The sequence below is a fragment of the Anabrus simplex genome, chromosome 5 (assembly GCF_040414725.1).
Source record: "Anabrus simplex isolate iqAnaSimp1 chromosome 5, ASM4041472v1, whole genome shotgun sequence".
Lineage (NCBI taxonomy): Eukaryota > Metazoa > Arthropoda > Insecta > Orthoptera > Tettigoniidae > Anabrus > Anabrus simplex.
The window spans coordinates 45245119-45266733 of record NC_090269.1 but is presented as its reverse complement, the minus strand read 5'-3'; the positions used below and the strand labels follow the sequence as shown (position 1 = coordinate 45266733).

Here is a 21615-nt window from a genome sequence, read left to right as displayed (position 1 = left end):
TGAGGAAAAAAACCGTTGTCTTGGATTCGGAGAAAAACGGTATCACTCCAGAGTTTTCTTCTTCAAATGGCATCACCTAACCTAACCTTATATGAGCCATGAAAACATTTGAAACACGTTATCCTCGCTAAAGATTTACATGTGAATAACCTTTCCGAAATTTAACTAGACGCAAGAAAATATGAACAACTTATCTTCTGAAATCAGTGATGCACTCTGCCATATCTTGAGGTGTATCACATTCTTAGGTACTTAATTTCAGTATATAACCTTAAAATTAAGAGATCGTTTACTTCAGCCGTTATTTTTAACGAGTTAACAACAGCTATCGGCCACGTTATTTATGCATTTAGTATGAAAACTTGTTAACCTCTTTCATTTCGAATTTTCTTTAGAAAACAGCAGTTGTTGGGGTATTTGTAATCAACTCCAACATCGCCTTCGAATGTCGACGAGAGAGCTCGCAAATGCACATAGTGAGAAAACTATACCGTACCAAAGATGATCGATCGCATTTTGTGGCAAACCTTTTATTTCCTTATTCAACAGCATCACCTATCCTAACTTAACCGTAATATACATATGATGAAAACATACTTCAAGCGTCAGTAGAGAAATGATAACCTTCTCGCTATAATATTACATGGTAATAACCTTTCTGTAATTTAACAAGGCGTGAGAAAATATAAAGTAACCTCTGAAATCAATTATGCACTCTGCCATATCTCGAGTTGTATCCCATTTTTACTTAATTGCAGTATTTAGCATTAAAATTAAGCGATCGTTTAGTCGGCCTTTATTTCTAACGAGTTAAGAAATGTTGTTTACGCATTTATTACGAAAATATGTTCTCTTTCATTTCAAATATTCTTTACGGAACGGCAGTTGACGGGTATTAATAATCGACTCCAACATCGCCTTCGAATGTCGACAAGAGAACTCGCTAAGGGAAATAGAGAAGAAACGATACCGAAGATAATAGCTGGGGTGCATAAATATCGGTAACGGAAAAAATTGTTCGTAATAACGGATTCGTCAGTGATAGGGCTCTCGCTGTAACCGAAGGATAATACACAGTTTAATATAGGAATTTTGAAGGGACAGCAAAACATTCTCGGTATAACGGGGTTCTCGTTATATGCTGTACTCGCTATAGCGGACTTCTACTGTACTACAGCATATCAACCATTTACTTTTTGCAATCATAGCTACGCTTTTCTAAGTTTCACAGCCCTTAATTTGAGTAATGAGCTAAATCCAGGAGTAAATATTGTTAAAAAAAAAAAAAAAATGGATGTACAGTACAACCTCGTTAAGATGTTTCTGCAGGGGACAAGAAAAATGAACGTGTTAAGCAAGAAAATATACTACTGAATATATAAATAAAAACAATCCAGCAGAGATTTGGAAACACTCGATAAATGTTTTTCCCGATGTGAGTGCATTTTACATCGTGTAACCAAAGGTACAATGCAAACTATATTTACCATTTCTAAAGATGAGAGAAAAGTATTAAAAGGCGTGAAAAGCACAAGAATAAATATGAAAACCTTTTCTGCTGGGACTTATAAAAAGCAAGTGCACTGAGAGGTGTGAAAAACACCAAACAACAAATATGAAAATATATGCAGGCGGCCAATAAAAATATCGAAGTATTATTGCAGATGACACTCCTTCTAAAACAAATGTTAGTAGAAGCCTTTTATTTCAGAGCAATGGGTTATCAAATATTATTTTTTGGTCACACTCTTTAGACAATGAATTGAAGGCTACACTCTATCTTCTCTTTCTTCGTTACTGGACTCCGCATAAATAACCTCCGTCCAGCCACTGAACCTCTTTGATGAATACAATGCTTATATCAAAGGCCATATGGAATGAATTATTCTGCTAGGGAAAGGACATAACTATGTGTGATCAGGAGGAAAGACTTTGATCGCCATTTTGAAAAACTTTGACCAAGTGGAATGATCGAGTTGAAACTCGAAGCTGCGAGTTCAACATTGGTGACATCAGCGCGCTTTAGGATGCGGATGCCTGTCCACTTTCTGAAAGATTTTAATTTTTGTCTTCATTAGTAAGGAATTTCACGACTTTTTCCGTATCCACAACTAGGCTATCACAAGACAAATATGCAAGTCAATTTCACACAATTATGTTCTTAATCCGGATATAGGCTACGTATTATGCAACAAAACTCCATTGTACCACTCAACACAAAATAAATTTCTAACTTCTAAATGGAATGTGAAATACAAACACAAATAGGCTCATTTTTTCCGTAATCACGCAACTGTGGCAATGGCTCTTACCCGATTTGTAAATCATGCTTCTTTCATAAGGGATGACAAATAACATTTTCAGGGCTGGGAAATATGTGATCATACTCGTAGTAAGCGGTAATACCAAAATAAATGGTCCGTTATTGGACATTATAAATTTTCCAGCTAACTCATCCCTGTTGCCAGCGTTTCGCCCTCGTGTGCTAGGTTGGGCTCATCAGTTGGTACCTAGCACACCTACCAAGACGCTGGCTAGCGCATACCGTGGAGGCCACTGCATAGGCTACTTGGAGCCACCGGCAGTGCCAATGCACTATGGGAGACTGTCTCTTGATGCCTGCTTGGCTATCAGATGATATAAATGTTGATTCTCATAGGGAATATGAAATATTTGTCCCGAATGAGTAAACTGTTAATATCAATATAAAAAGTCTGTTATTCAATCAATACTGATCTGCATTTAGGGCAGTCGCCCAGGTGGCAGATTCCCTATCTGTTGCTTTCCTAGCCTTTTCCGAAATGATTTCAAAGAAATTGGAAATTTATTGAACATCTCCCTTGGTAAGTTATTCCAATCCCTAACTCCCCTTCCTATAAACGAATATTTGCCCCAGTTTGTCCTCTTGAATTCCAACTTTATCTTCATATTGTGATCTTTCCTACTTTTATAAACGCCATTCAAACTTATTCGTCTACTAATGTCATTCCACGCCATCTCTCCGCTGACAGCTCGGAACATACCACTTATAATACCAATATAAATGGTCCGTTACTGGACACTACAAATTTTCCAGCTAACTCATACCTGTTTGCCAGCGTTTCGCCCCCGTGTGCCAGGTTGGGCTCGTCAGTTGGCACCCAGCACACCCACCAAGACGCAAGGCCGGTGCACACCGTGGAGGCCACTGCGTACGCTACTTGCAGCCACCGGCAGTGCCAATGCACTATGAGAGACTTTGTCTCACTACCAAAAATTGACGCCCGCTTGGCCACCAGACAGAGTTTTCGGCAAATTGGAGAGGGAATTCAGGCAAAGGGATGTGATTGAGAGCCCAGGGGATTACACGAAAGTGTTAGAGAGCTATGTTACCGTAATCCATTTGGGTAGAAGTTGTTCAGTCCATAACTGGAAATCCTACTGTGATGGAATCCTCAAACAGCCAGGGCAATGGCATTTCAAATTCCAGAAGTCAAAGAAAATTGCGATCACGCGTGGCAAAAGCAAGAACATTACTTTAGTTCAAGGCGATCCGTTTTACAACATTGACATTTGTGAACCTAAAAGTCTTTGCAGGAAGGGACAAAACTTCAGGCAAAACGCTTGTATTGAAAACGTTGAAGAAACTGTTCAAGTAAAGGCAGCAAAACTGAAGGATATCAGGCTACTTTTGTGCCTCCACTTTGGTGAAAACTGGGGTGAAAATGAAAAGTTGCAGTTCTACAATACGCTCCTTGGAGCTGATGTTATTGCTACGAAAGAAGGCTGTATGGATGACGATTGTGAAGAAGACAATCAGAGTGATTTTGAACTAATGTAGGAAGAGGATGTTGATTTCACATAAGCAAGGATTTATTGGATGCTCACTTGATGTTTTTACACTGATGGGTATTATTATCGGCCAAATGAACAATTAAAGTTTTCCTTATTTTGTCTCAATGTGAAAGAATATTTTATTTAATTTGCAAGTTTCCGCAAAGTGACTGTTTAACTAACACCTTTTGAAGTCAATAGATTTCAACTCGTCATATTTCATGTTACATTATTCCTGTTTAATTTTGAAACTAGTTTGTGAACTGGTTGTAATTTATTAATGGATGTTAATCAACAGGTAATATATCGTAGAAATACATTTTTTCACGAATATTGGTGTCTTTTTTTTTTTTTTTGCTAGGGGCTTTACGTCGCACCGACACAGATAGGTCTTATGGCGACGATGGGATAGAAAAGGCCTAGGAGTTGGAAGGAAGCGGCCGTGGCCTTAATTAAGGTACAGCCCCAGCATTTGCCTGGTGTGAAAATGGGAAACCACGGAAAACCATTTTCAGGGCTGCCGATAGTGGGATTCGAACCTACTATCTCCCGGATGCAAGCTCACAGCCGCGTGCCTCTACACACACGGCCAACTCGCCCGGTTTGGTGTCTTTTAAGCCCGTCTCTATCCTTTTGCAAGTCCCTATCATTATAAAATAGCAGGTTTTTGCAAACTATCAAAAAAAACAAAATGGCTACCCATTGAGATGCAAAACCTGCTATATGCATTATACAGTTGCAAAACTAGTTATGTGTGGAATCAATATTTAAATATCTGACTTCCTACGTTCATGAGATTATGGGCTCCTATATAGACATTTCAAGTTATTTTTTTGTGAATTTTTGGAAAAGGAATCAACTTTCTATCAGGTTTATGATACTTTGTACAGATTTTTCATCAATACCCAAAAAGTTCTTATAGTGCATATAGCGGGTTTTGCAAATGGGCTACTCTAAATGAAAAAACTCAGCACTGAGGTACCACACAGTCAACTGGTAACTCAGCACTTAAAATGTTAAATATGACTGGATGTTATGTCAAAACATTAGACATTTGTATATTGTTGATAATAAATCCGTCTCTCGGTGCATTAGGTTTTTTTTTTTGTTTTTTTTTTGTTTTTTTTTTTTTGCGAGTTGCTTTACGTCGCACTGACACAGATAGATCTTATGGCGACGATGGGACAGGAAAGGCCTAAGAATGGGAAGGAAGCAGCCATGGCCTCAATTAATGTACAGCCCCAGCGTTCGCCTGCTATGAAAATGGGAAACCACGGAAAACCATCTTCAGGGCTGCCGACAGTGGGGTTCGAACCCACTATCTCCCAGCTGCGCGCTCCTAACCGCACGGCCAACTCGCCCGGTCATTAGTGTTTTATTAAATCATTCCCACACTTTCAAAACTTTGAAGCCATTTTTCCACTGACACTCTAGTTGCACCCAGGTGCTAATTAATATGATGTCCTTTGGTATGTGTTCTAAATGTTGCATAGTTTACACATTCATGTGGAGTTTAGTGGGGTAAGTTGAACTTATTGAGAATATCAAGAGTCTTGATGTAAGATGATACAAAGGAATGTAAAAAACACACAATTAAAAAAAAGAATTAATATTACACCTTAAAAATTATTTCTTCTAGTACTGCATAATATTATTACAACGTCCACTGATATGTACTGTATTCTGAGTCTTACATTAGTCTTGATAATCAGACCCGGCCAACAGCTGGAAACTGCAGATGATGATGATGATGATGATGATGATGATGACATTAGTCTTGATCTTGGATATTTGCCATGCATGTGGTGGACATATTTGATCCACATATTATGCTTAACATTTAAAGTATATGACTAACAATTCTTATTTCCTGTAATGCTTAAAGAGACATTCATAGTATAAATAAGTGGTCTTCCGATCAGATGGAGTGATCCATCAAAAATTCCGTATAAAGTGAATGCCTCAAGTGCCTCGGATGCTAGTATAGAGGAGGAGGAGGAGGAGGAGATACAGAGAGCGAACATCCTGTAACTTGGTGTTTCTAAAAACCAGGCAGTCTTAAGATACTACCATATCCCTACAGAACTCTTTGTAAGCTGTTTCCATACCATACTAGTCTGTTAATCAAGAGCAAAATTAGACGAAGATTTTGTAAAAATGTTTTTAAAAAAATTCTCACCATATGCACAAGATCTTCTAAAAAGGGCAAAAGCTTCATAAGTTCTGTGTCTGTGCGATCTACAAACCAGCTTTCAATAGGAATCCCATTCTCCAGCTGAAATTAAAGAGTACAATTGAATTGATAAATAGTAAATAAGGTGCAATAATCTACACTAATTTACACTATTAAGTTAAGACTATTAAGTTAATTCAAGATAGATTTGTAGTACCTGGTAACCAAATGCTTGTGGCGAATTGTCAATAATGATTGTCTTAGATAGGTCTCGACCCAGGATAGACAAATCCTTAATGTAGTTGCCGTTTACACAAACACAGTGTTCTCGAAAAAGTCGATACCTGCAAGTGAAAAAATAAATTGTTATTCACCACTCATGAGAATATACACTGGCTGGAAACAAAGTACACAAAAACAGAGCTGGCTTACATGCAGTATTTCCAATAAGAATAGAGATTAAATTGCAGCTCTATGTATGAACGGTCTTATAACAGACATTTTCACACCACAACTGGAGATCTGAAATGAAGAATCTGCTCCCCTAGAGGTGAGATGTCCTGAAAAATATTATAAAAGAATTTTGCAATTTTCCCCCGATAACAAGTTTCATTATACTCTTACTTAAAGGCGAGGCAACCGGTTACATGGACCTCTTTGGATTGATAATATATTCATTTTGTCTATCTCTGACGAAGTAGGAGCCTATAAATCTCCCATCACGAACTGCACATCAGATCAGAGCAGCCAGTATGCAATATCTCAAAACCAGGAAATTCTGTTGTCTGCCAGATCTAAAATACCTTGAGAAAAAATGAGGCATTCATCAGAAGACCAAATATCAAGGGGGGAAAAATCATCTTCCCATTTTTTCAGACAGTTAACTCCTCTAGTGATAGAATTGTCCCTGTTACACAGGTATTTAATACTACAACAACAGCTTTTCGTTGGCAACGGCTACTTTTTTTCAACAGTAGCTCCCCTACGCAATTTTTTTTAAAAATACACTCAACGCTCGATTGACTGTAATCGGATCAACCACGCTGCGGCTTAACTGCGATATCAAAAACACTAAAAATGTACGAGTGTTAGGAGTTACAGTAATAGAGAATTACAAAGGTTCGGGATAATATTGCCAGAATGATGCTCTCATCATGGTTGCGAAACATGGACCATGAGAAATAAAGATGTTAGTAGAATCCAGGCAGCAGAAATGAGATTTGTCCGTAGCATGATCGGTAAAACAAGTAGGGACAGAGTCCTTAACCCATATATGCCCGCAACGTTTGTTTTTGAATGAAGTGTTCATTTTCACATTTGTCGCTTCTTTTAGTGATATTAGGTTAATGGCAACACTGATTTTTTGTTTCTATTAGCGTTACTGTCTGATTGGCCATGGGTCGAAAACGACCCTGTGGGCATATAAACTACCTTTTCCTAAATTGTTGTAATTACATATCCTACAGTTATTTACTATTACAGACAACCATTATTGTGTGAAATGTTATTGTTTTGTTTATTACAATTATACACAAATATTATTACACAGATAATTATGAGTTCAAGTACAATGGTGAATTACAACACATTCACAAAAATATTGCAGCACTAGAAAGTTACAAGCACTGTGTGCATCTTACACTGAAGTCTCAGTCTTCATGAAAAGCTATGCATGAAACTTTGAGAAACATTTATCATGCAACGCGACATTGCATCTCTTGCATGCTTTCGTGGTTTTACTTTTGCACGAAACACATCTTTTACGTTTCTGACCCACAGTAATCATATGACCATCACTTTTGCGTGCGATTTCTGGGACATTCTTTATGACATTCCTTGATCGGGTAGATGGGCCGGGTTGTGTTCGCGCAACTCCATATTTCAGAAGAAGCGTTTCAGCTAGTTCCCTACGAAATGATAGAAGATCATTGGTTCTTCCAAGGGAACGAGCTAGAAGGAAGGCATTGTTCACATAAACATCTAGCACCATTTCTTTCCCCTAATTCCAACCCGGTACACAACAACATTGCTATCCATTTGATCCACTCCACGCATATAACCATTGTACTGATGAAAATTGAATGTCTGAAGAATGGCAATTCCTTTCTTCTGTGCTGAAGAGTACCTTTGCGTGGGTCGAATAGGATGAACTCCGTACTCACTTGACAGGAGCGTAACAACGTTGTTATCATGCCACCTAATTGCACTGGTACCGTGTTTCTTGTTTATCATAGTGACAAATACTCCTCTAGGCTCCTTGCCCATAACATCAATTCCCTTTAGTGGACATTGTCCCGTACGGTCCTTTCTAACAGTTCCTGTTGCCTTTACAGCTTTTGTCTGAAGCAATGACCTTCATCAGCGGGAGGTTGTATAGCCACATCAGTAGTTGAAACCTCCTGTTTGGAAGATAACCTTTCAAGCTCTTCTAAAATCTCAGAAGTTATAAGACTGTTTGGGAAACTAGGAAACATGAGAAGAAGAACTCTTAAGTTTTAGTACCGAGTCTGTAATAGATTCCCGTGATAATTCCCTCTCCCCAAATATAAAAACGTTGCAATAATAACGGAAAGAAACTAAGCTATATCTTATCATTGAGCAATAATGCAATTATGATCATATTTGATGAAATGCATGAAAGGTTCCTCATATGCCCACAGGGTCGAAAACGACCCATATCAAATATCTCGTTTTATTATATGACCATATAGCAAAATTAAAAAACTTGTGACATGTAGTCGTAAACTATATTCTTTACTCTAAGTAACAGCACAAGAACTAAGCTAAAATAATAAACAGCAAAATTGTCAACTTGCATTTTCTGCCGCACTGCATCAATACTATGCTGAAGGATGTAACACAGCAATCTGTTTGCAGTTACAAGGCAAACAATACAGCTTCAAATCAACAATCACACATTCACAATAATAGCCAACATGCTGACAAATACATAATCATGATTTTAAGTCGAAAACGAATCCATGGGGATAAATGATGGCAAATAACTATTGTGGGTCGTTTTCGACCCTGTGGGCATATATGGGTTAATGAGGAAATCCGCAAGCAGGCTCAAGTTGTAAGACTGCAGGACAGAATAACAGATTACCAAAACAAATGTATGATCTAAAACTTGAAGACAAAAGACCAAGAGGGCGAGCAAGACTCAGGTACAAGGACATGGTGAAGATTGACATTGAACAGCGAGGACATACTTTGGAAAGCATCGAAGAAGGAGAGAAGTTCAGAGACCGAAATTGGTGGAGAAGCCTCGTTCGCTGACCCATAGCATAAGATGGAATGATGTGGGGTATGTATGTATGTATGTATGTATGTATGTATGTATGTATGTATGTATGTATGTATGTAAGATGCTCACATCACTGAAAAACTTGTTTTGAGAAACTTGAGAAGCAAAATAAAGAAAAAGTTTTTCTCAGTACAAAATCAGGAAACCATGACTGTGAATATTTTTCTTTGCCTTATTAGCTTCAACGAAAAGTACTGTTTATTTTTCCATTTATTAATTGTGCTAAGTGCTACTTTATACTGCACCGAATTGGGTAAGTTAATAAAAAACAATAAGTAGTATCATTTATTATCATTTTAACTGTACTTTCAGTACACCTGTTCTGTTTTTAACATTTTGCGGGTTAACCATGCTTTTACTTATCCGGGAATCCTTAACCCTACATCATCCCAGTTAATCAAGAGTTGAGTGTACATATATACTGTACTAGCTGATGTACCCGTGCTTCGCTACGGGATTCTCAGAAAGACTGACTTTGTTGTTTTCCTAACCTGAAATCAACATAGGTCATTACAAAAACGTAAGTATGAATGTAGCGATTAAAAGCAATGCTATCATATAAAATACTCGATCAAATGGAAAGCCGCACGTTTTATCACTTTTAACGAACAGTGCTGCGGTTAGATTGCGGTGCCAATCTAATAGTCCAAAGTTCCAGAGCTGGGATGACCAGGCCGCAGATTGCCATGAACACTCATCTGCCATTATTCCGCTAAATATGCACACTGTTCGTTCCAATCAGTGCCTCAGAGTAGGGATTGAATAGCCCGAATGCTATGATGATCCAGTGTGCTACGTACCAGTAGTATCAGAAAATTTATAAACCAGGGGAATGGCATGCTAAAAGTTATCTAACTCCCCAGCTACTTCCCATCAATATTCAGAGAGGCTGTCACACACTGTACAACTGGGCGAGTTGACCGTGTGGTTAGCGGTGCGCAGCTGTGAGCTTGCATCCGAGAGATAGTGGATTCGAACCCCATTGTCGGCAGCACTGAAGATGGTATTCCGTGATTTCTCACTTTCACACCAGTCAAATGCTGGGCCTGTACCTTAATTAAGACCTAAGGCATTCCTAGCCCTTTCCTATTCCATCGTCGCCATAAAACCTATCTATGTCGGTGCAACTTAAATCAAATATAAAATACTCTGTACGCAGCAGTAATCCTATCTACCGGAGATGAGGGGCAACAGAAGACACAAAGCACATCACGACAAACAATGGTCAATGTAACGTTATTGTTGATCAATGTTATGAGCTTTCTATATTGTAGGCCTACACATTTAGTTTTCTTTCGACTCTGTGATTTGTAAAATATTTTATGCCGTAAACTGTAGTTTCTTATTCTCCGACTATACATGCCGATTTTCATTAAATACTGTTTACCCATTTTCTCGTTACTCGCCGCTGATATGGACTTAGTAACAGAAATCCAAATTCGTGAATATCTTTGTGATCATAGCCAGTAGGGTAACAATGTATAAGACATGAAGAATAGGAAATTTAATACTATATAACCGTAGTTATGTAGCATTCATCGATTACACCTCTAATAAGAAATATTTGAGAATCACATTTTAGGCCTTGCCCTAAACTACCATTTTACTCAGCGTGAATAAAATAATTTACAGCCTTATTTCCTGACTTTGCATACCCATTTTCTTTAAAATACGACCACTAATAACCTAAATAGTTGAGAATTCAATTTTAGTCCTTCCCCTAAACTACCATTTCACTCAGCGTGAGTAAAATGATTTATAGCCTAGATTGTAGATGCTCATCCCCCAACTTCACATACCAATTTTCATTAGACCACTAATAACCTAAATAATTGAGAATTAAATTTTAGGCCTTCCCCTAAACTACCATTTCACTCAGCGTGAGTAAAATGATTTATAGCCTAGATTGTAGAGGCTCATCCCCCGACTTCACATACCAATTTTCATTAGACCACTAATAACATAAATAGTAGAGAATTCAATTTTAGGCCTTCCCCTAAACTACCATTTCACTCAGCGTGAGTAAAATGATTTATAGCCTAGATTATAGAGGCTCATCCCCCGACTTCACATACCGATTTTCATTAAATTCTCTTCAACCGTTTTCTCGTGATGCGTGTACAGACAGACAGACAGACAGACAGACAGACAGACAGACAGACAGACAGACAGACAGACAGACAGACAGACAGAAATTACAGAAAAGTAAAAAGTGCATTTTCTTGTTACTATGGACACGACCGATACAGAAATACCATTATTTTCAAATTCTGAGCAATGTACAGACAAAACTCTTATTTTATATATATAGATATATCAAGTAAACAGAGTCTGGGGACCAGCTTTCAATGAAACAGATAAGGAAATGGAACCTGTGACTAGCACAATGGAAAAGAAACAAATATCATTCTTAGGGCATCTAATATGGTCACAAGAAAATAGAATCAGTAGAAAAATTATGGAAGAGTAAGAGTAAGAATAATATTAGATGGATCACAGAACTTAAAGAAGACATGAGTTACTTATTACAACAGAAGATTTAAAATACAAAACAAATACACTCAAAATATTGAAAGATAAACACACTAGACTACAGATGAAAATCGACAAGCAGAGAATAGGAAGAGTGATTCCAGAAGCAGAAAGAAAATTACGTTGAGAAAGGATGAACCAGTATTGGCCTGACAGAAATAAAAACCTCATAAACCTGACTAAGGTAGTCCTATATTGGCTAAAAAATCAATGAAACAACTTTAGAGCAATTCTATATAATTAAAACACATTTTAGTCCACCAGTAATTACAGTGAACATTGTAGGTGACTTCCGGCACTAACATTATCACAGGACTTTCCATATGGTATACAGGCAAATATATTAACAAGCAATCACAATATTCATGACTATAATTACTAAGGGAAACAGTGTAATAGTGTTGCAAGCATTTTGATTTGAGACCCTTCAGGCTATCTGCACACAGACTTCGACGTTACATTTTACTCTGCCAAATGCAAAGAATCTCTGTTGGGGCGACTTGTGGACAAGCTTTAATGAATTTTTTTTGGGTAAACAACAAACGTGTCACCAAAGATCCTTTAGATGCTGACATAGTACAACATGGAAGGTAAAATGGATATTTCTCTGCCCTTTAAAAATCTGACCATCTCTTCCACGTTTGAACTCAGGATTCTTCAAATCTGGAGGTCACCACCACTTTACCACTGAGTTACAGAGGGAGCTGGTGTTAGTGGTTACAGTAAAACCCCAGTAATCCAAACTAATTAAGGCCGTGGACTGTTCGGATTTGTAAATGTTCCGATTATCCAAATACTTGTTTAGTACTGAACACAGAGTACAGTATACTGCTACAATTTTAGAATCTATTTTTATTTTTCGTTGTCGAAGTTCTGGCACTCTCCAGGCAGAATCTGGTCTCTCATATTACAATTACAGACGTTTAGATAAACCCTGATGCGATAAATGAATAGAACAAGCATGAAATATACTTCACCTCTTCAACCCTGCCGGCCAACATTCTGATGGTGATTTTTTTTTCAACCAAAAGGACTTGAACCAGATAACCTTGCTGTCAGACCAAATAGACTTGATGCCTTAATGATCATGGCCACCAGGGGGGCTATAAGTACCGTTCAGAATACGGTATGAAATTTATAATTAATTTATTTTATAGTTCAATAGTTTGAATTCTATTAGAACTAAAGTACACTAGAATTTTGCTGCACAAAACCTTTCAATCTCAGAACATGGAATGTAAATGGACTGCACTCTGGAAAAGTTGATATTGTAAAGTGGAGTAGTTAAGAACTGATATTTTGGGTATCAGTGAAACTCACTGGACTGACAAGGGTTTCTTTATGTCTGGAAAACACACAATATACTACGCTGGTAATGACACCATTAGGTGATGCGGAGTGGGCTTTGTGGTAAATAGAAGAACTGTCACCGAGCTCGGTAGCTTCCGTTGCTTAACTGCGGCCAATACCCAGTATTTGGGAGATAGTGGTTTTGAACCCCACTGCTGGCGGCCCTGAAGATGGTTTTCCATAGTTTCCCATTTTCACACCAGGCAAATGCTAGGGCTGTACCTTAATTAAAGCCACGGCCGCTTCCTTCCCAATCCTACCCATTTCCTGTCCCAACATCGCCATAAGACCTCTCTATGTTGGTGCTACGTAAAGCAACTTAAAAAAATATTTAAAAAATTGTCAGAGCCACTGAAAGTTTTTTGGACTTTAAACAACCGTTTCATGACCATTCAGATCAAAGGAAAACCCTATAATTTGACAATTCTCTAAATATATGCCCCAACAGCTGCTACATCAGAGGATGATGGAGAGGAATTCTATGGTGAACTTCAAGTACCATAAAGTCTAATGCCTAAAAGGAATATTATATTATTGGCAAACTCCCAAGTAGGTACTAACACAGAACCTGACATTGATGGATGATTAGGTCTTGGAGAGAGAAATGATGTGGTCTAGAGACTTATTCAGTTCTGCCAACGATCAACTCAGAAGTGTATTATGCTATTCTAAGACAATTGAAGAAACTACTTTAGCATGTTTGTAACCACAAAAATGCAAACAAACTTCTCCTTCTCCATGACAATGCAAGACCTCACACAAGTCTCCACACCTGACAAGAGCAAACAAAACTTCAGTGCACTGTTCTTCTTCATCCACCCTACAGTCCAGATCTCACGCCTACTGAATTCCATTTGTTTAGCCCGATGAAGGATGCACTCTGCGGGAAGCACTACGTGGATGATGGGGAAGTTATCGATGCAACACGACGTTGGCTCCGACATCAACCAGTCATGTGGACACGACGTTGGCTCCGACATCAACCAGTCAAGTGGTACCATGCAGGCATACAGGCCCTCACATTATGGTGGTGTTAAGGCCATAGCATTGAACGAGGATTATGTTGAAAAATAGGGTATTATAGCAAAAGGATTGGGTAATAACAGGGTGTATTTGAATCATCAATAAAACCAACCTGATTTTAGAAAAAAATGCATTGCATTATATATTGAGTTTTCTTCGTAGGTCTTTATTATTTCATAGAATCCCGTAGGCAATTTCTTCTGTTGATAATTTATGTATCTACTGAACAAACTTCTGATGTGATACTGCCAAATTATCTGAAATCAGAGGATGGTTACCTAGTTCTACTTCCTCTTAATTTGTTATTTACATTATTTACAGTATCAGTAACAGTTTCTCTTCCATGTTAACATATTCCACGGGTAGCCCCTCAGTCTATTCTTACCTAAAAGCAAGACTTTTGCCACTTTTGTCCATTTAGCATACTTTCTATATATATATTTCTTTTTCCAATTTGCTCTACATCGTACGGACACAGATAGGTCTTATGGCAATAATGGGATAGGAAAAGGCCACGAGTGGGAAGGAAGCACCCCTGGCCTTATTTTACAGGTATAACAAACATCTTTGAAAACATGAGTTACACCAACAAAACTAACCAAATATTTATTTAAAACACTTCATCCGTTCAGTTAACAAAACAGATAACCAACATTTACAAGATGCACTCATTACAACCTAATAAGCTGAGTCAATTTTAACTACTCCTAGCCAACAGAACTAAATGACTAAGCAACCACCACAGCTCTACCACTGAGCACTGATTGATAACACTAGCCTGCAAAAAAAAAGTGTGGTAAAAACGAAAATAGGTTGGTTTTATGAATTCGGGAAAAAGATTAGTTTTGGCGCATCACGTCTGGTTTAGTGGTAATTTTACATAATGTTATTTTGTTCTTATGTGAAATTGTTGATACTTAGTATTGATTAAATTTAATATATTAATGTAAATTTCAGCTTGCAAAACGTAATCATATTTTGCAAGCATTAAATACACATAAATTCCGCTTTGTAAGCAAGTAGATTGTTTTTACTATATTTTTAATGTATATTGAAATTCGTGAAAGTGAAGCATAAAGCGCCTATTTAGTTTCGGCTGTGCCCTGCTATTCCATTCACATAGGAAACAGGGAAATTTTGTATAGCCTTTTTGTTGTCCCAGCAACAATCCAATGAACTTCAAATCACCGCAAATTTGCCACCCATGCTCGTGATATTTAATTTTTTCAAGCATCAAACTTTAAGGTCTCGTATGTTTCAGACATTTTTGTGGAGTGTGCAAGTGGTACGGATGCCAGAACATAGGATCATACTCCTTCCCTCCCAAATGACGTACAAGATTTGAAACATCCATACAAAATACAAGTTCATCTTCGTGAGTATAATACTTTCGGACTAAAAGGGAACTGCTTTATCAGTCCATCATAAACATTGCATAAGGGCTGGGGCTTTTAACACGTCTGTTTATTCAAGTGGTCAAACGCTCAACTGTCTTATCTTCAATCCTACATGTCTCGCGGTCTATTGCTTACCTGGGGAAGTTTGTTATGAATTTACCAGGAAACCCCCAACTACAAAATGAAAATTTAGACAGCAATAAACCTATAATAAAATACAAACAGTAACAAATCAAATCAGATAATTGTATTCTAAGAAAAAGTTCCGCGATAACATCTCTCAACGTTACATCTTACGAATTCATGCAGATACTAAAACACCAAATTGCGCCAAAACTAGACGTGATAGGAAAAAAATAGCATCATTTTCGGAATCGGGACAGCGATTTGCATAAGAATTGCATATTTTCTATTTTACCGCAAAATCATGTTGGCTAGTGTAATTTTTGATCTGTATTTAACATCCCCTGGCACCTTGCGAATAGAAGCTTCCTCAATGCATAAGGGCCAGATACATGAATGGACTGTTGGAAGGATTTAACTGTGAGGATTGCAAAAGCTGAAAAGATTGGAAAGCAATTAGAAATAAGTTTGAAATATATTACCGAAATAAAGTTCAATAGCAGGAGTTGTCGGAAAGATCTTATAACCGCAGTTACAAGACAGCACTTAAGCGAGGAAGTGAGGCTGGCAGTCTCTCTGGAGATAACATGAGACAGTTCTTCAAATTGGTAAGAAATTTTTTTCACTACAGCATGCAACTACATTTTGGACAAATTCCCTTCTCATGACTCTGTGGTGAAGCATTCAGAAGCAGTAAATGTTTTATTGGGAGCAAATTTTTATTTATTAAGTGCTATTTTGTTGTTGAATTGTTTCAAAACATAATTGGTGACGGTGAACAAGACAAACTGGAATTGTAAACTGCTTCTTACCAAGCAGATCCATTAAATGAAGCCATTTCAAACTGCAAACAATGGATGTAGCATAGGCTAAAATTTTGAAGCTGAAATATGCTTCTGGAAACATTATATACTGTATTTCCCCATATATTAGACACCCCCATGCCCGCTTTTTGAGACAAAGAAAATGAAAAAATAAAGCTTGCATATAAGACACACACACACACACACACACACACACACACACACACACACACACACCCAACGTAATTTGTCGGAGAACAACAACAATTCCACTTCGAACCAGGCACACGCCGAAGACATCACACAAATTTGTGAATAGTTTTGCCCGCCCAACCCGCACAATGATCAAAGTCATGCGGTATTTCTGGGTTTCGTAGTTAAGAAATAGCCACGTCCATAGCGTACTGCAGCTCCGATGACATTGCACAAATAGGTAAACAGTTCTGTATGTCCGACCCGCGCATTGCAAGCTCGCATAAGTCATTCGATACGTCTGTGTTATGTACTTAAGAATGTCTGCCAGCTTGCAGCTTAACAGGTAGCACAATTTGCTGCTGAGTTCGAATCCCGGTACTGACAGAAATTTAAGAATGGCAGAAGGTTGATACGTAGTAAAATGGTACATGCAGGCCAACTCCATTGGGGAGTGCCTAAAAAGAGCTGCACCAAGTTGGGATGAGGTGGTGGTGGTAATTATTGTTTTAAGAGGAAGTACAACCTGGCAACCATCCTTTATACAACACTAATCAGAATGAAAAATGGAAGGGATCCGACACTTTGATAAATGAAGATATCGGACAAAGAAAGACAAGGGCCACGAAGGGCGTGAAAATGAAAGACACCCTAGCCCTCGCAAACCTAATAGCGTCGGGGTCGGAAAAGAACAAGAGTTGACCAAGGGAAGTCGGATAGGATAGATTAAAGCGAGGAGCCTGGCACAAGTAAGTGGAAGCAATGCCAGGACTCAGCTAAGGGCCCCGTGGTCGCCAACCCACACTCCAAAGTTCAGAGCCCCTGGGGCCTCTTTTAGTCGCCTCTTACGACAGGCAGGGGATACCGTGGGTGTTATTCTACCGCCCCCACCCACAGGGGGACAAGTTGGGATGAGGACACAAGTTTACTTTAGTTAAGAAATACTGGTTGTTGCTATTAATGTAACAACAAAGTGATTGTTTAATATCTTCTAACTCAGGCCAATATACATTTTTGAGAGAGTAGATTAAAACATGATAAATACAATCAAATCATAACCACTGTTTTACTCATCAATGTACCTAACAAATAACAACAACAACAACAACAACAATAATAATAATAATAATAATAATAATAATAATAATAATAATAATAATAATAATGTTATTGGTTTTACGTCTCCTTAGCTACTTTTACGAATTTTGGAGACACCAAAATAAACCATACCATGTGTTAATGGAGACAACGAATGTACGAAATTAAACATTATGATAATAAAACGCATTACCACCACACCTTTAGTTACCCATACATGCGGCAAGCTTTCCTGTAATCTATTTTTATTTTTCGTTGTCGAAGTTCTGGCACTCTCCGGGCACAATCTGGTCTCTCATATTACAATTACAGATGTTTAGATAAACCCTGATGTGATAAATGAATAGAACAAGCATGAAATATACTTCACAATAAAGGTCTCGCTTTACAGCCGCAGTTATAAAAAAAAATAAAGCTTCCAGTCACTATGTATCACATTCAAAAGTACAACTCATACTCATAACATATACTAGCGATCAGCTGGTAGGCTGGCACGCTTTCTACAGCATGGCCATATTCGAAAGGAGTGGCTTCTGCTACACATAATCCAATTGGGAATAATAGAATCTGTCTCCATAAACCATTTGTGAATAGACTCTCACAGTTTGGTCTCTATAATCGGGAACAAAACCATTTTGCAAACTTTCTAAAAGATGCGATCTCAAATGCTCTCTATGGCAGTGAAGATGATTTAATTTGGAATGACAACAACGCCGGTAGCAGAAAAGTATGCGGCACAAAACAACGATAATTCAAATTAAAGCAGTGATTAGGTTTATTGTGTGATAGGCCTACTGTTCAACTGACACACATCAGTTATTTTGTATTACTATTACATAATACAATAAATAACACTTTTCTCTATGGGTTCAAGAATGAAGTGAGACAATCTTCATAGCGAGGATTTACAACCGGATGCCCTACCTGACATCCTCATCAGAGAAGTTAATGGGATGAAACGAATAATGTGATATAAGAGTAACTAAAACTGACTATATTTACTGTACAGTACAGTATATGTAGGCCTAAAAGTCATGTGTTCACTATTTATTGTCTTCTTTATTTTTTAAATTTAGAAATGCTACCTTCCGACGAAGGTAGCCCATAAGACTCAGAATACAATCACAAATTTGTTGGAAGAATAGTGTAGAATACATACAAATCCCACATCGTTCCATCTATACGATGGGTCGGCGAATGAAGCCCCTCCACCAACTTCTGTCTTTGTATTTTTGTCCTTCTTCAATGTTGTCCCAGTCCCTTCAGGTACAATTTATAGTTCTTTATACCCAGAAGTCAATTGGACCCCCCACCCCCCAAACTTTCTGTGGCTATAAAAGCAGGTGTGTGTGTGTGTGTGTGTGTGTGTGTGTGTGTGTGTGTGTGTGTGTCTAATACATGAGGAAATATGGTATCCGGTACTTCCTGAAATGATGCTTACTGTTTTAGTGATATCCCATACCAATGCTTCAACCGAGCGACAATTCAGTACTGTTTGTAAGAATCACACGGACTTTCAACCAAATATGAGTACAAGGACTTTTAATGCTTTTCTGGTGGAAAAAACGAAAATGTTATCATATTCTGAGATCTGCTATTAAGAGCAGTTTTCTGAGGAGGATCTCTGTGAGGAAATAGAAGCCACTGTGAAGATGCTGCAAAAAAAGTAAGTTATCTTTGTGTGTGTTATTCTAATATTTTTAACTTGTTCGAATAGAAAAACATGTTGATATTGTTTGAAATTGCATTTTATAATTTGCCAAAGATGTTGCGTTCCCCACCATCTCTTCTGAGATTCACCCTACTAATGAACACTTTTGAAGGTTGGCATCTATGCATTATTATAATTAACTTACTAATACATACATACAAATCCTAAACAAATGTGTAACTGTGTCTTGCTTTGGATTTAAGATTGTTAAAAATACCACTAACCCATAGACACAAATATACTTACTTGATCCATCTGCGTTCGGGGTCCAGCAAATTGAGAAGTTTGTCAGCATAGACTCTTTTTGAGGCAGTGAACAAAATCACTTCAAACATACAAGACACACGTTCCAGAAATTCTCGGAAGTATGGCCGGGTGCGTACAAATACTGTGTAACTGCAATCTTGGAACAACACAGGAAAACTGAACGATGCATCATCAAGCTCATGCAAGCTGCAGTGCACCAATGTTTCATCCTGAAAAAAAAAATGAAAGAATGATATTACACACTTCCCCCATACTACATTCTAGATAAATAAAATCTTTACCACACCACCAGGATGATGACAGTGGTGACAGTTTTTAGAGGAAGTACAACTGGGTAACTATCATCCAGGATGATGGTAAATGGGTAATTACAGAACATAATTGGAATTACAATAACATAATATGCAAAATACAATACTTTTTATTAATGGCCAATTCAAATCCAATGTTTCATCAAGCTCTCTGCAACAGTAGGAACATAAACAGTACAGTCAGCAGAAAGATCCACGGTAGGATGAAAAAGAAAACAAATTAATTAAGGAGATTATAAAATTAACAAAGACTAAAGAATCTGAGTGGAGAAACAATTAGCTAGAAAGAGCATGCAAAAAAGGTGACTACTGAAAAAACGAAAGGCTGGAACCATTCAATAATAAGCAGGACTCGGATTTTGATGGTCTTATAAATGCTCAAAATAATGATAAAAAGACCTAAAAAAAAAAAAAAAAAAAACAACAACTCGAAAAAGAACTTAAAATGAGCAGGAAAATGACCCAAGAATGTGAAGGACAATATTTTCTCTTCTTTCTTTCTTCTTCATCCATTCCTTTTTCCAGATTCTCTCTGGGTAGGGTAGTGTAACAAAGCCCCCCACGTTACTCTATCTTTCCATCACTCATCTTCTAGTACTTTATTGCTATTGACTCCTCTATTTGCAATACAGTCCACAACGGAGCTCCTCCATCTCATTCTAGGCCGGCCCCTAAGCCTCTTTGCAGCCTCCGTATCCATGAATGTTCTCTTTGGTATTCTATCTCCTGGCATTTTCATCAAGTGTCCAAACCATTTCAGCTTTGCTATATCAATCTCTTCTTGAAGTTTACACACTCCCACGCTTCTCCTTATTTCCACATTTTGCATTCTATCTCGTCTTGTCTTTCCCTGTATGCTCCACACAAACCTCATTTCAGCTGCTTGTATCTGCTTAGTCAACTGCTGAAGCATAGGTCAGTATAGGTTTAAAATAGGACGAGTATAAAACCTTTTTGCGCTTCATTGGCACCACTTTGTTCCATACGTCTCTCACACACTGGCAGAAACTTGCAGACTGCTGTATTCTTAAATCAATTTCTCCATCCAAATTTCCATCTTGTGACATCATGCTGCCCAACTATTAAAAATTTTTCACTACTTTAACACTTTGAAGACGATGTCACCCCTCATGGGTGAAACTAGCGCTACCATTTGCTGCAGTATTGTATTGCTTGTTTACGTAAGGTGTTCATAGAGTGCAGCGCGGTGCCCATTCCTTTATCAGCACGCTGTGCATTGAGCAACAGATGGTGGAATTTCTATGGCATTTGTCACCCCATAGGGGGTGACATACGCAACTATCAGAATTCAATTATTAATGGAACGGAAAATAATGTGGATTGGAGCCTATTATTGCTTTATTCTTACATACTATTGTTACATAACTTAAGAAATGCGTTATTATTAGATCAATTGAGCTTCATTGTTCTAAGGAAAGTTAAAATTACAAAAGAAAACAACACAGATGATGATATATCATGCTAGTCACTGAATTTATGGAATAGTATAAATGA

General features: G+C 37.8%; 1 protein-coding gene across 5 annotated transcripts in view; it reads right to left on the bottom strand.

Moving 5' to 3' along the window:
- Nucleotides 1-21615, bottom strand: part of LOC136873721 (CTD small phosphatase-like protein 2) — a 276292-nt gene that overhangs the window by 26299 nt on the left and 228378 nt on the right. For all 5 annotated transcript variants that reach the window (XM_067146864.2, XM_067146868.2, XM_068228014.1 and 2 more), the window contains 3 exons: nt 19769-19998; nt 6204-6330; nt 5993-6088 (listed from right to left, as the gene is read on the bottom strand). In XM_067146864.2, the coding sequence (XP_067002965.1) occupies nt 5993-6088; nt 6204-6330; nt 19769-19998 (453 nt within the window). The remainder of the gene's footprint in view (nt 1-5992; nt 6089-6203; nt 6331-19768; nt 19999-21615) is intronic.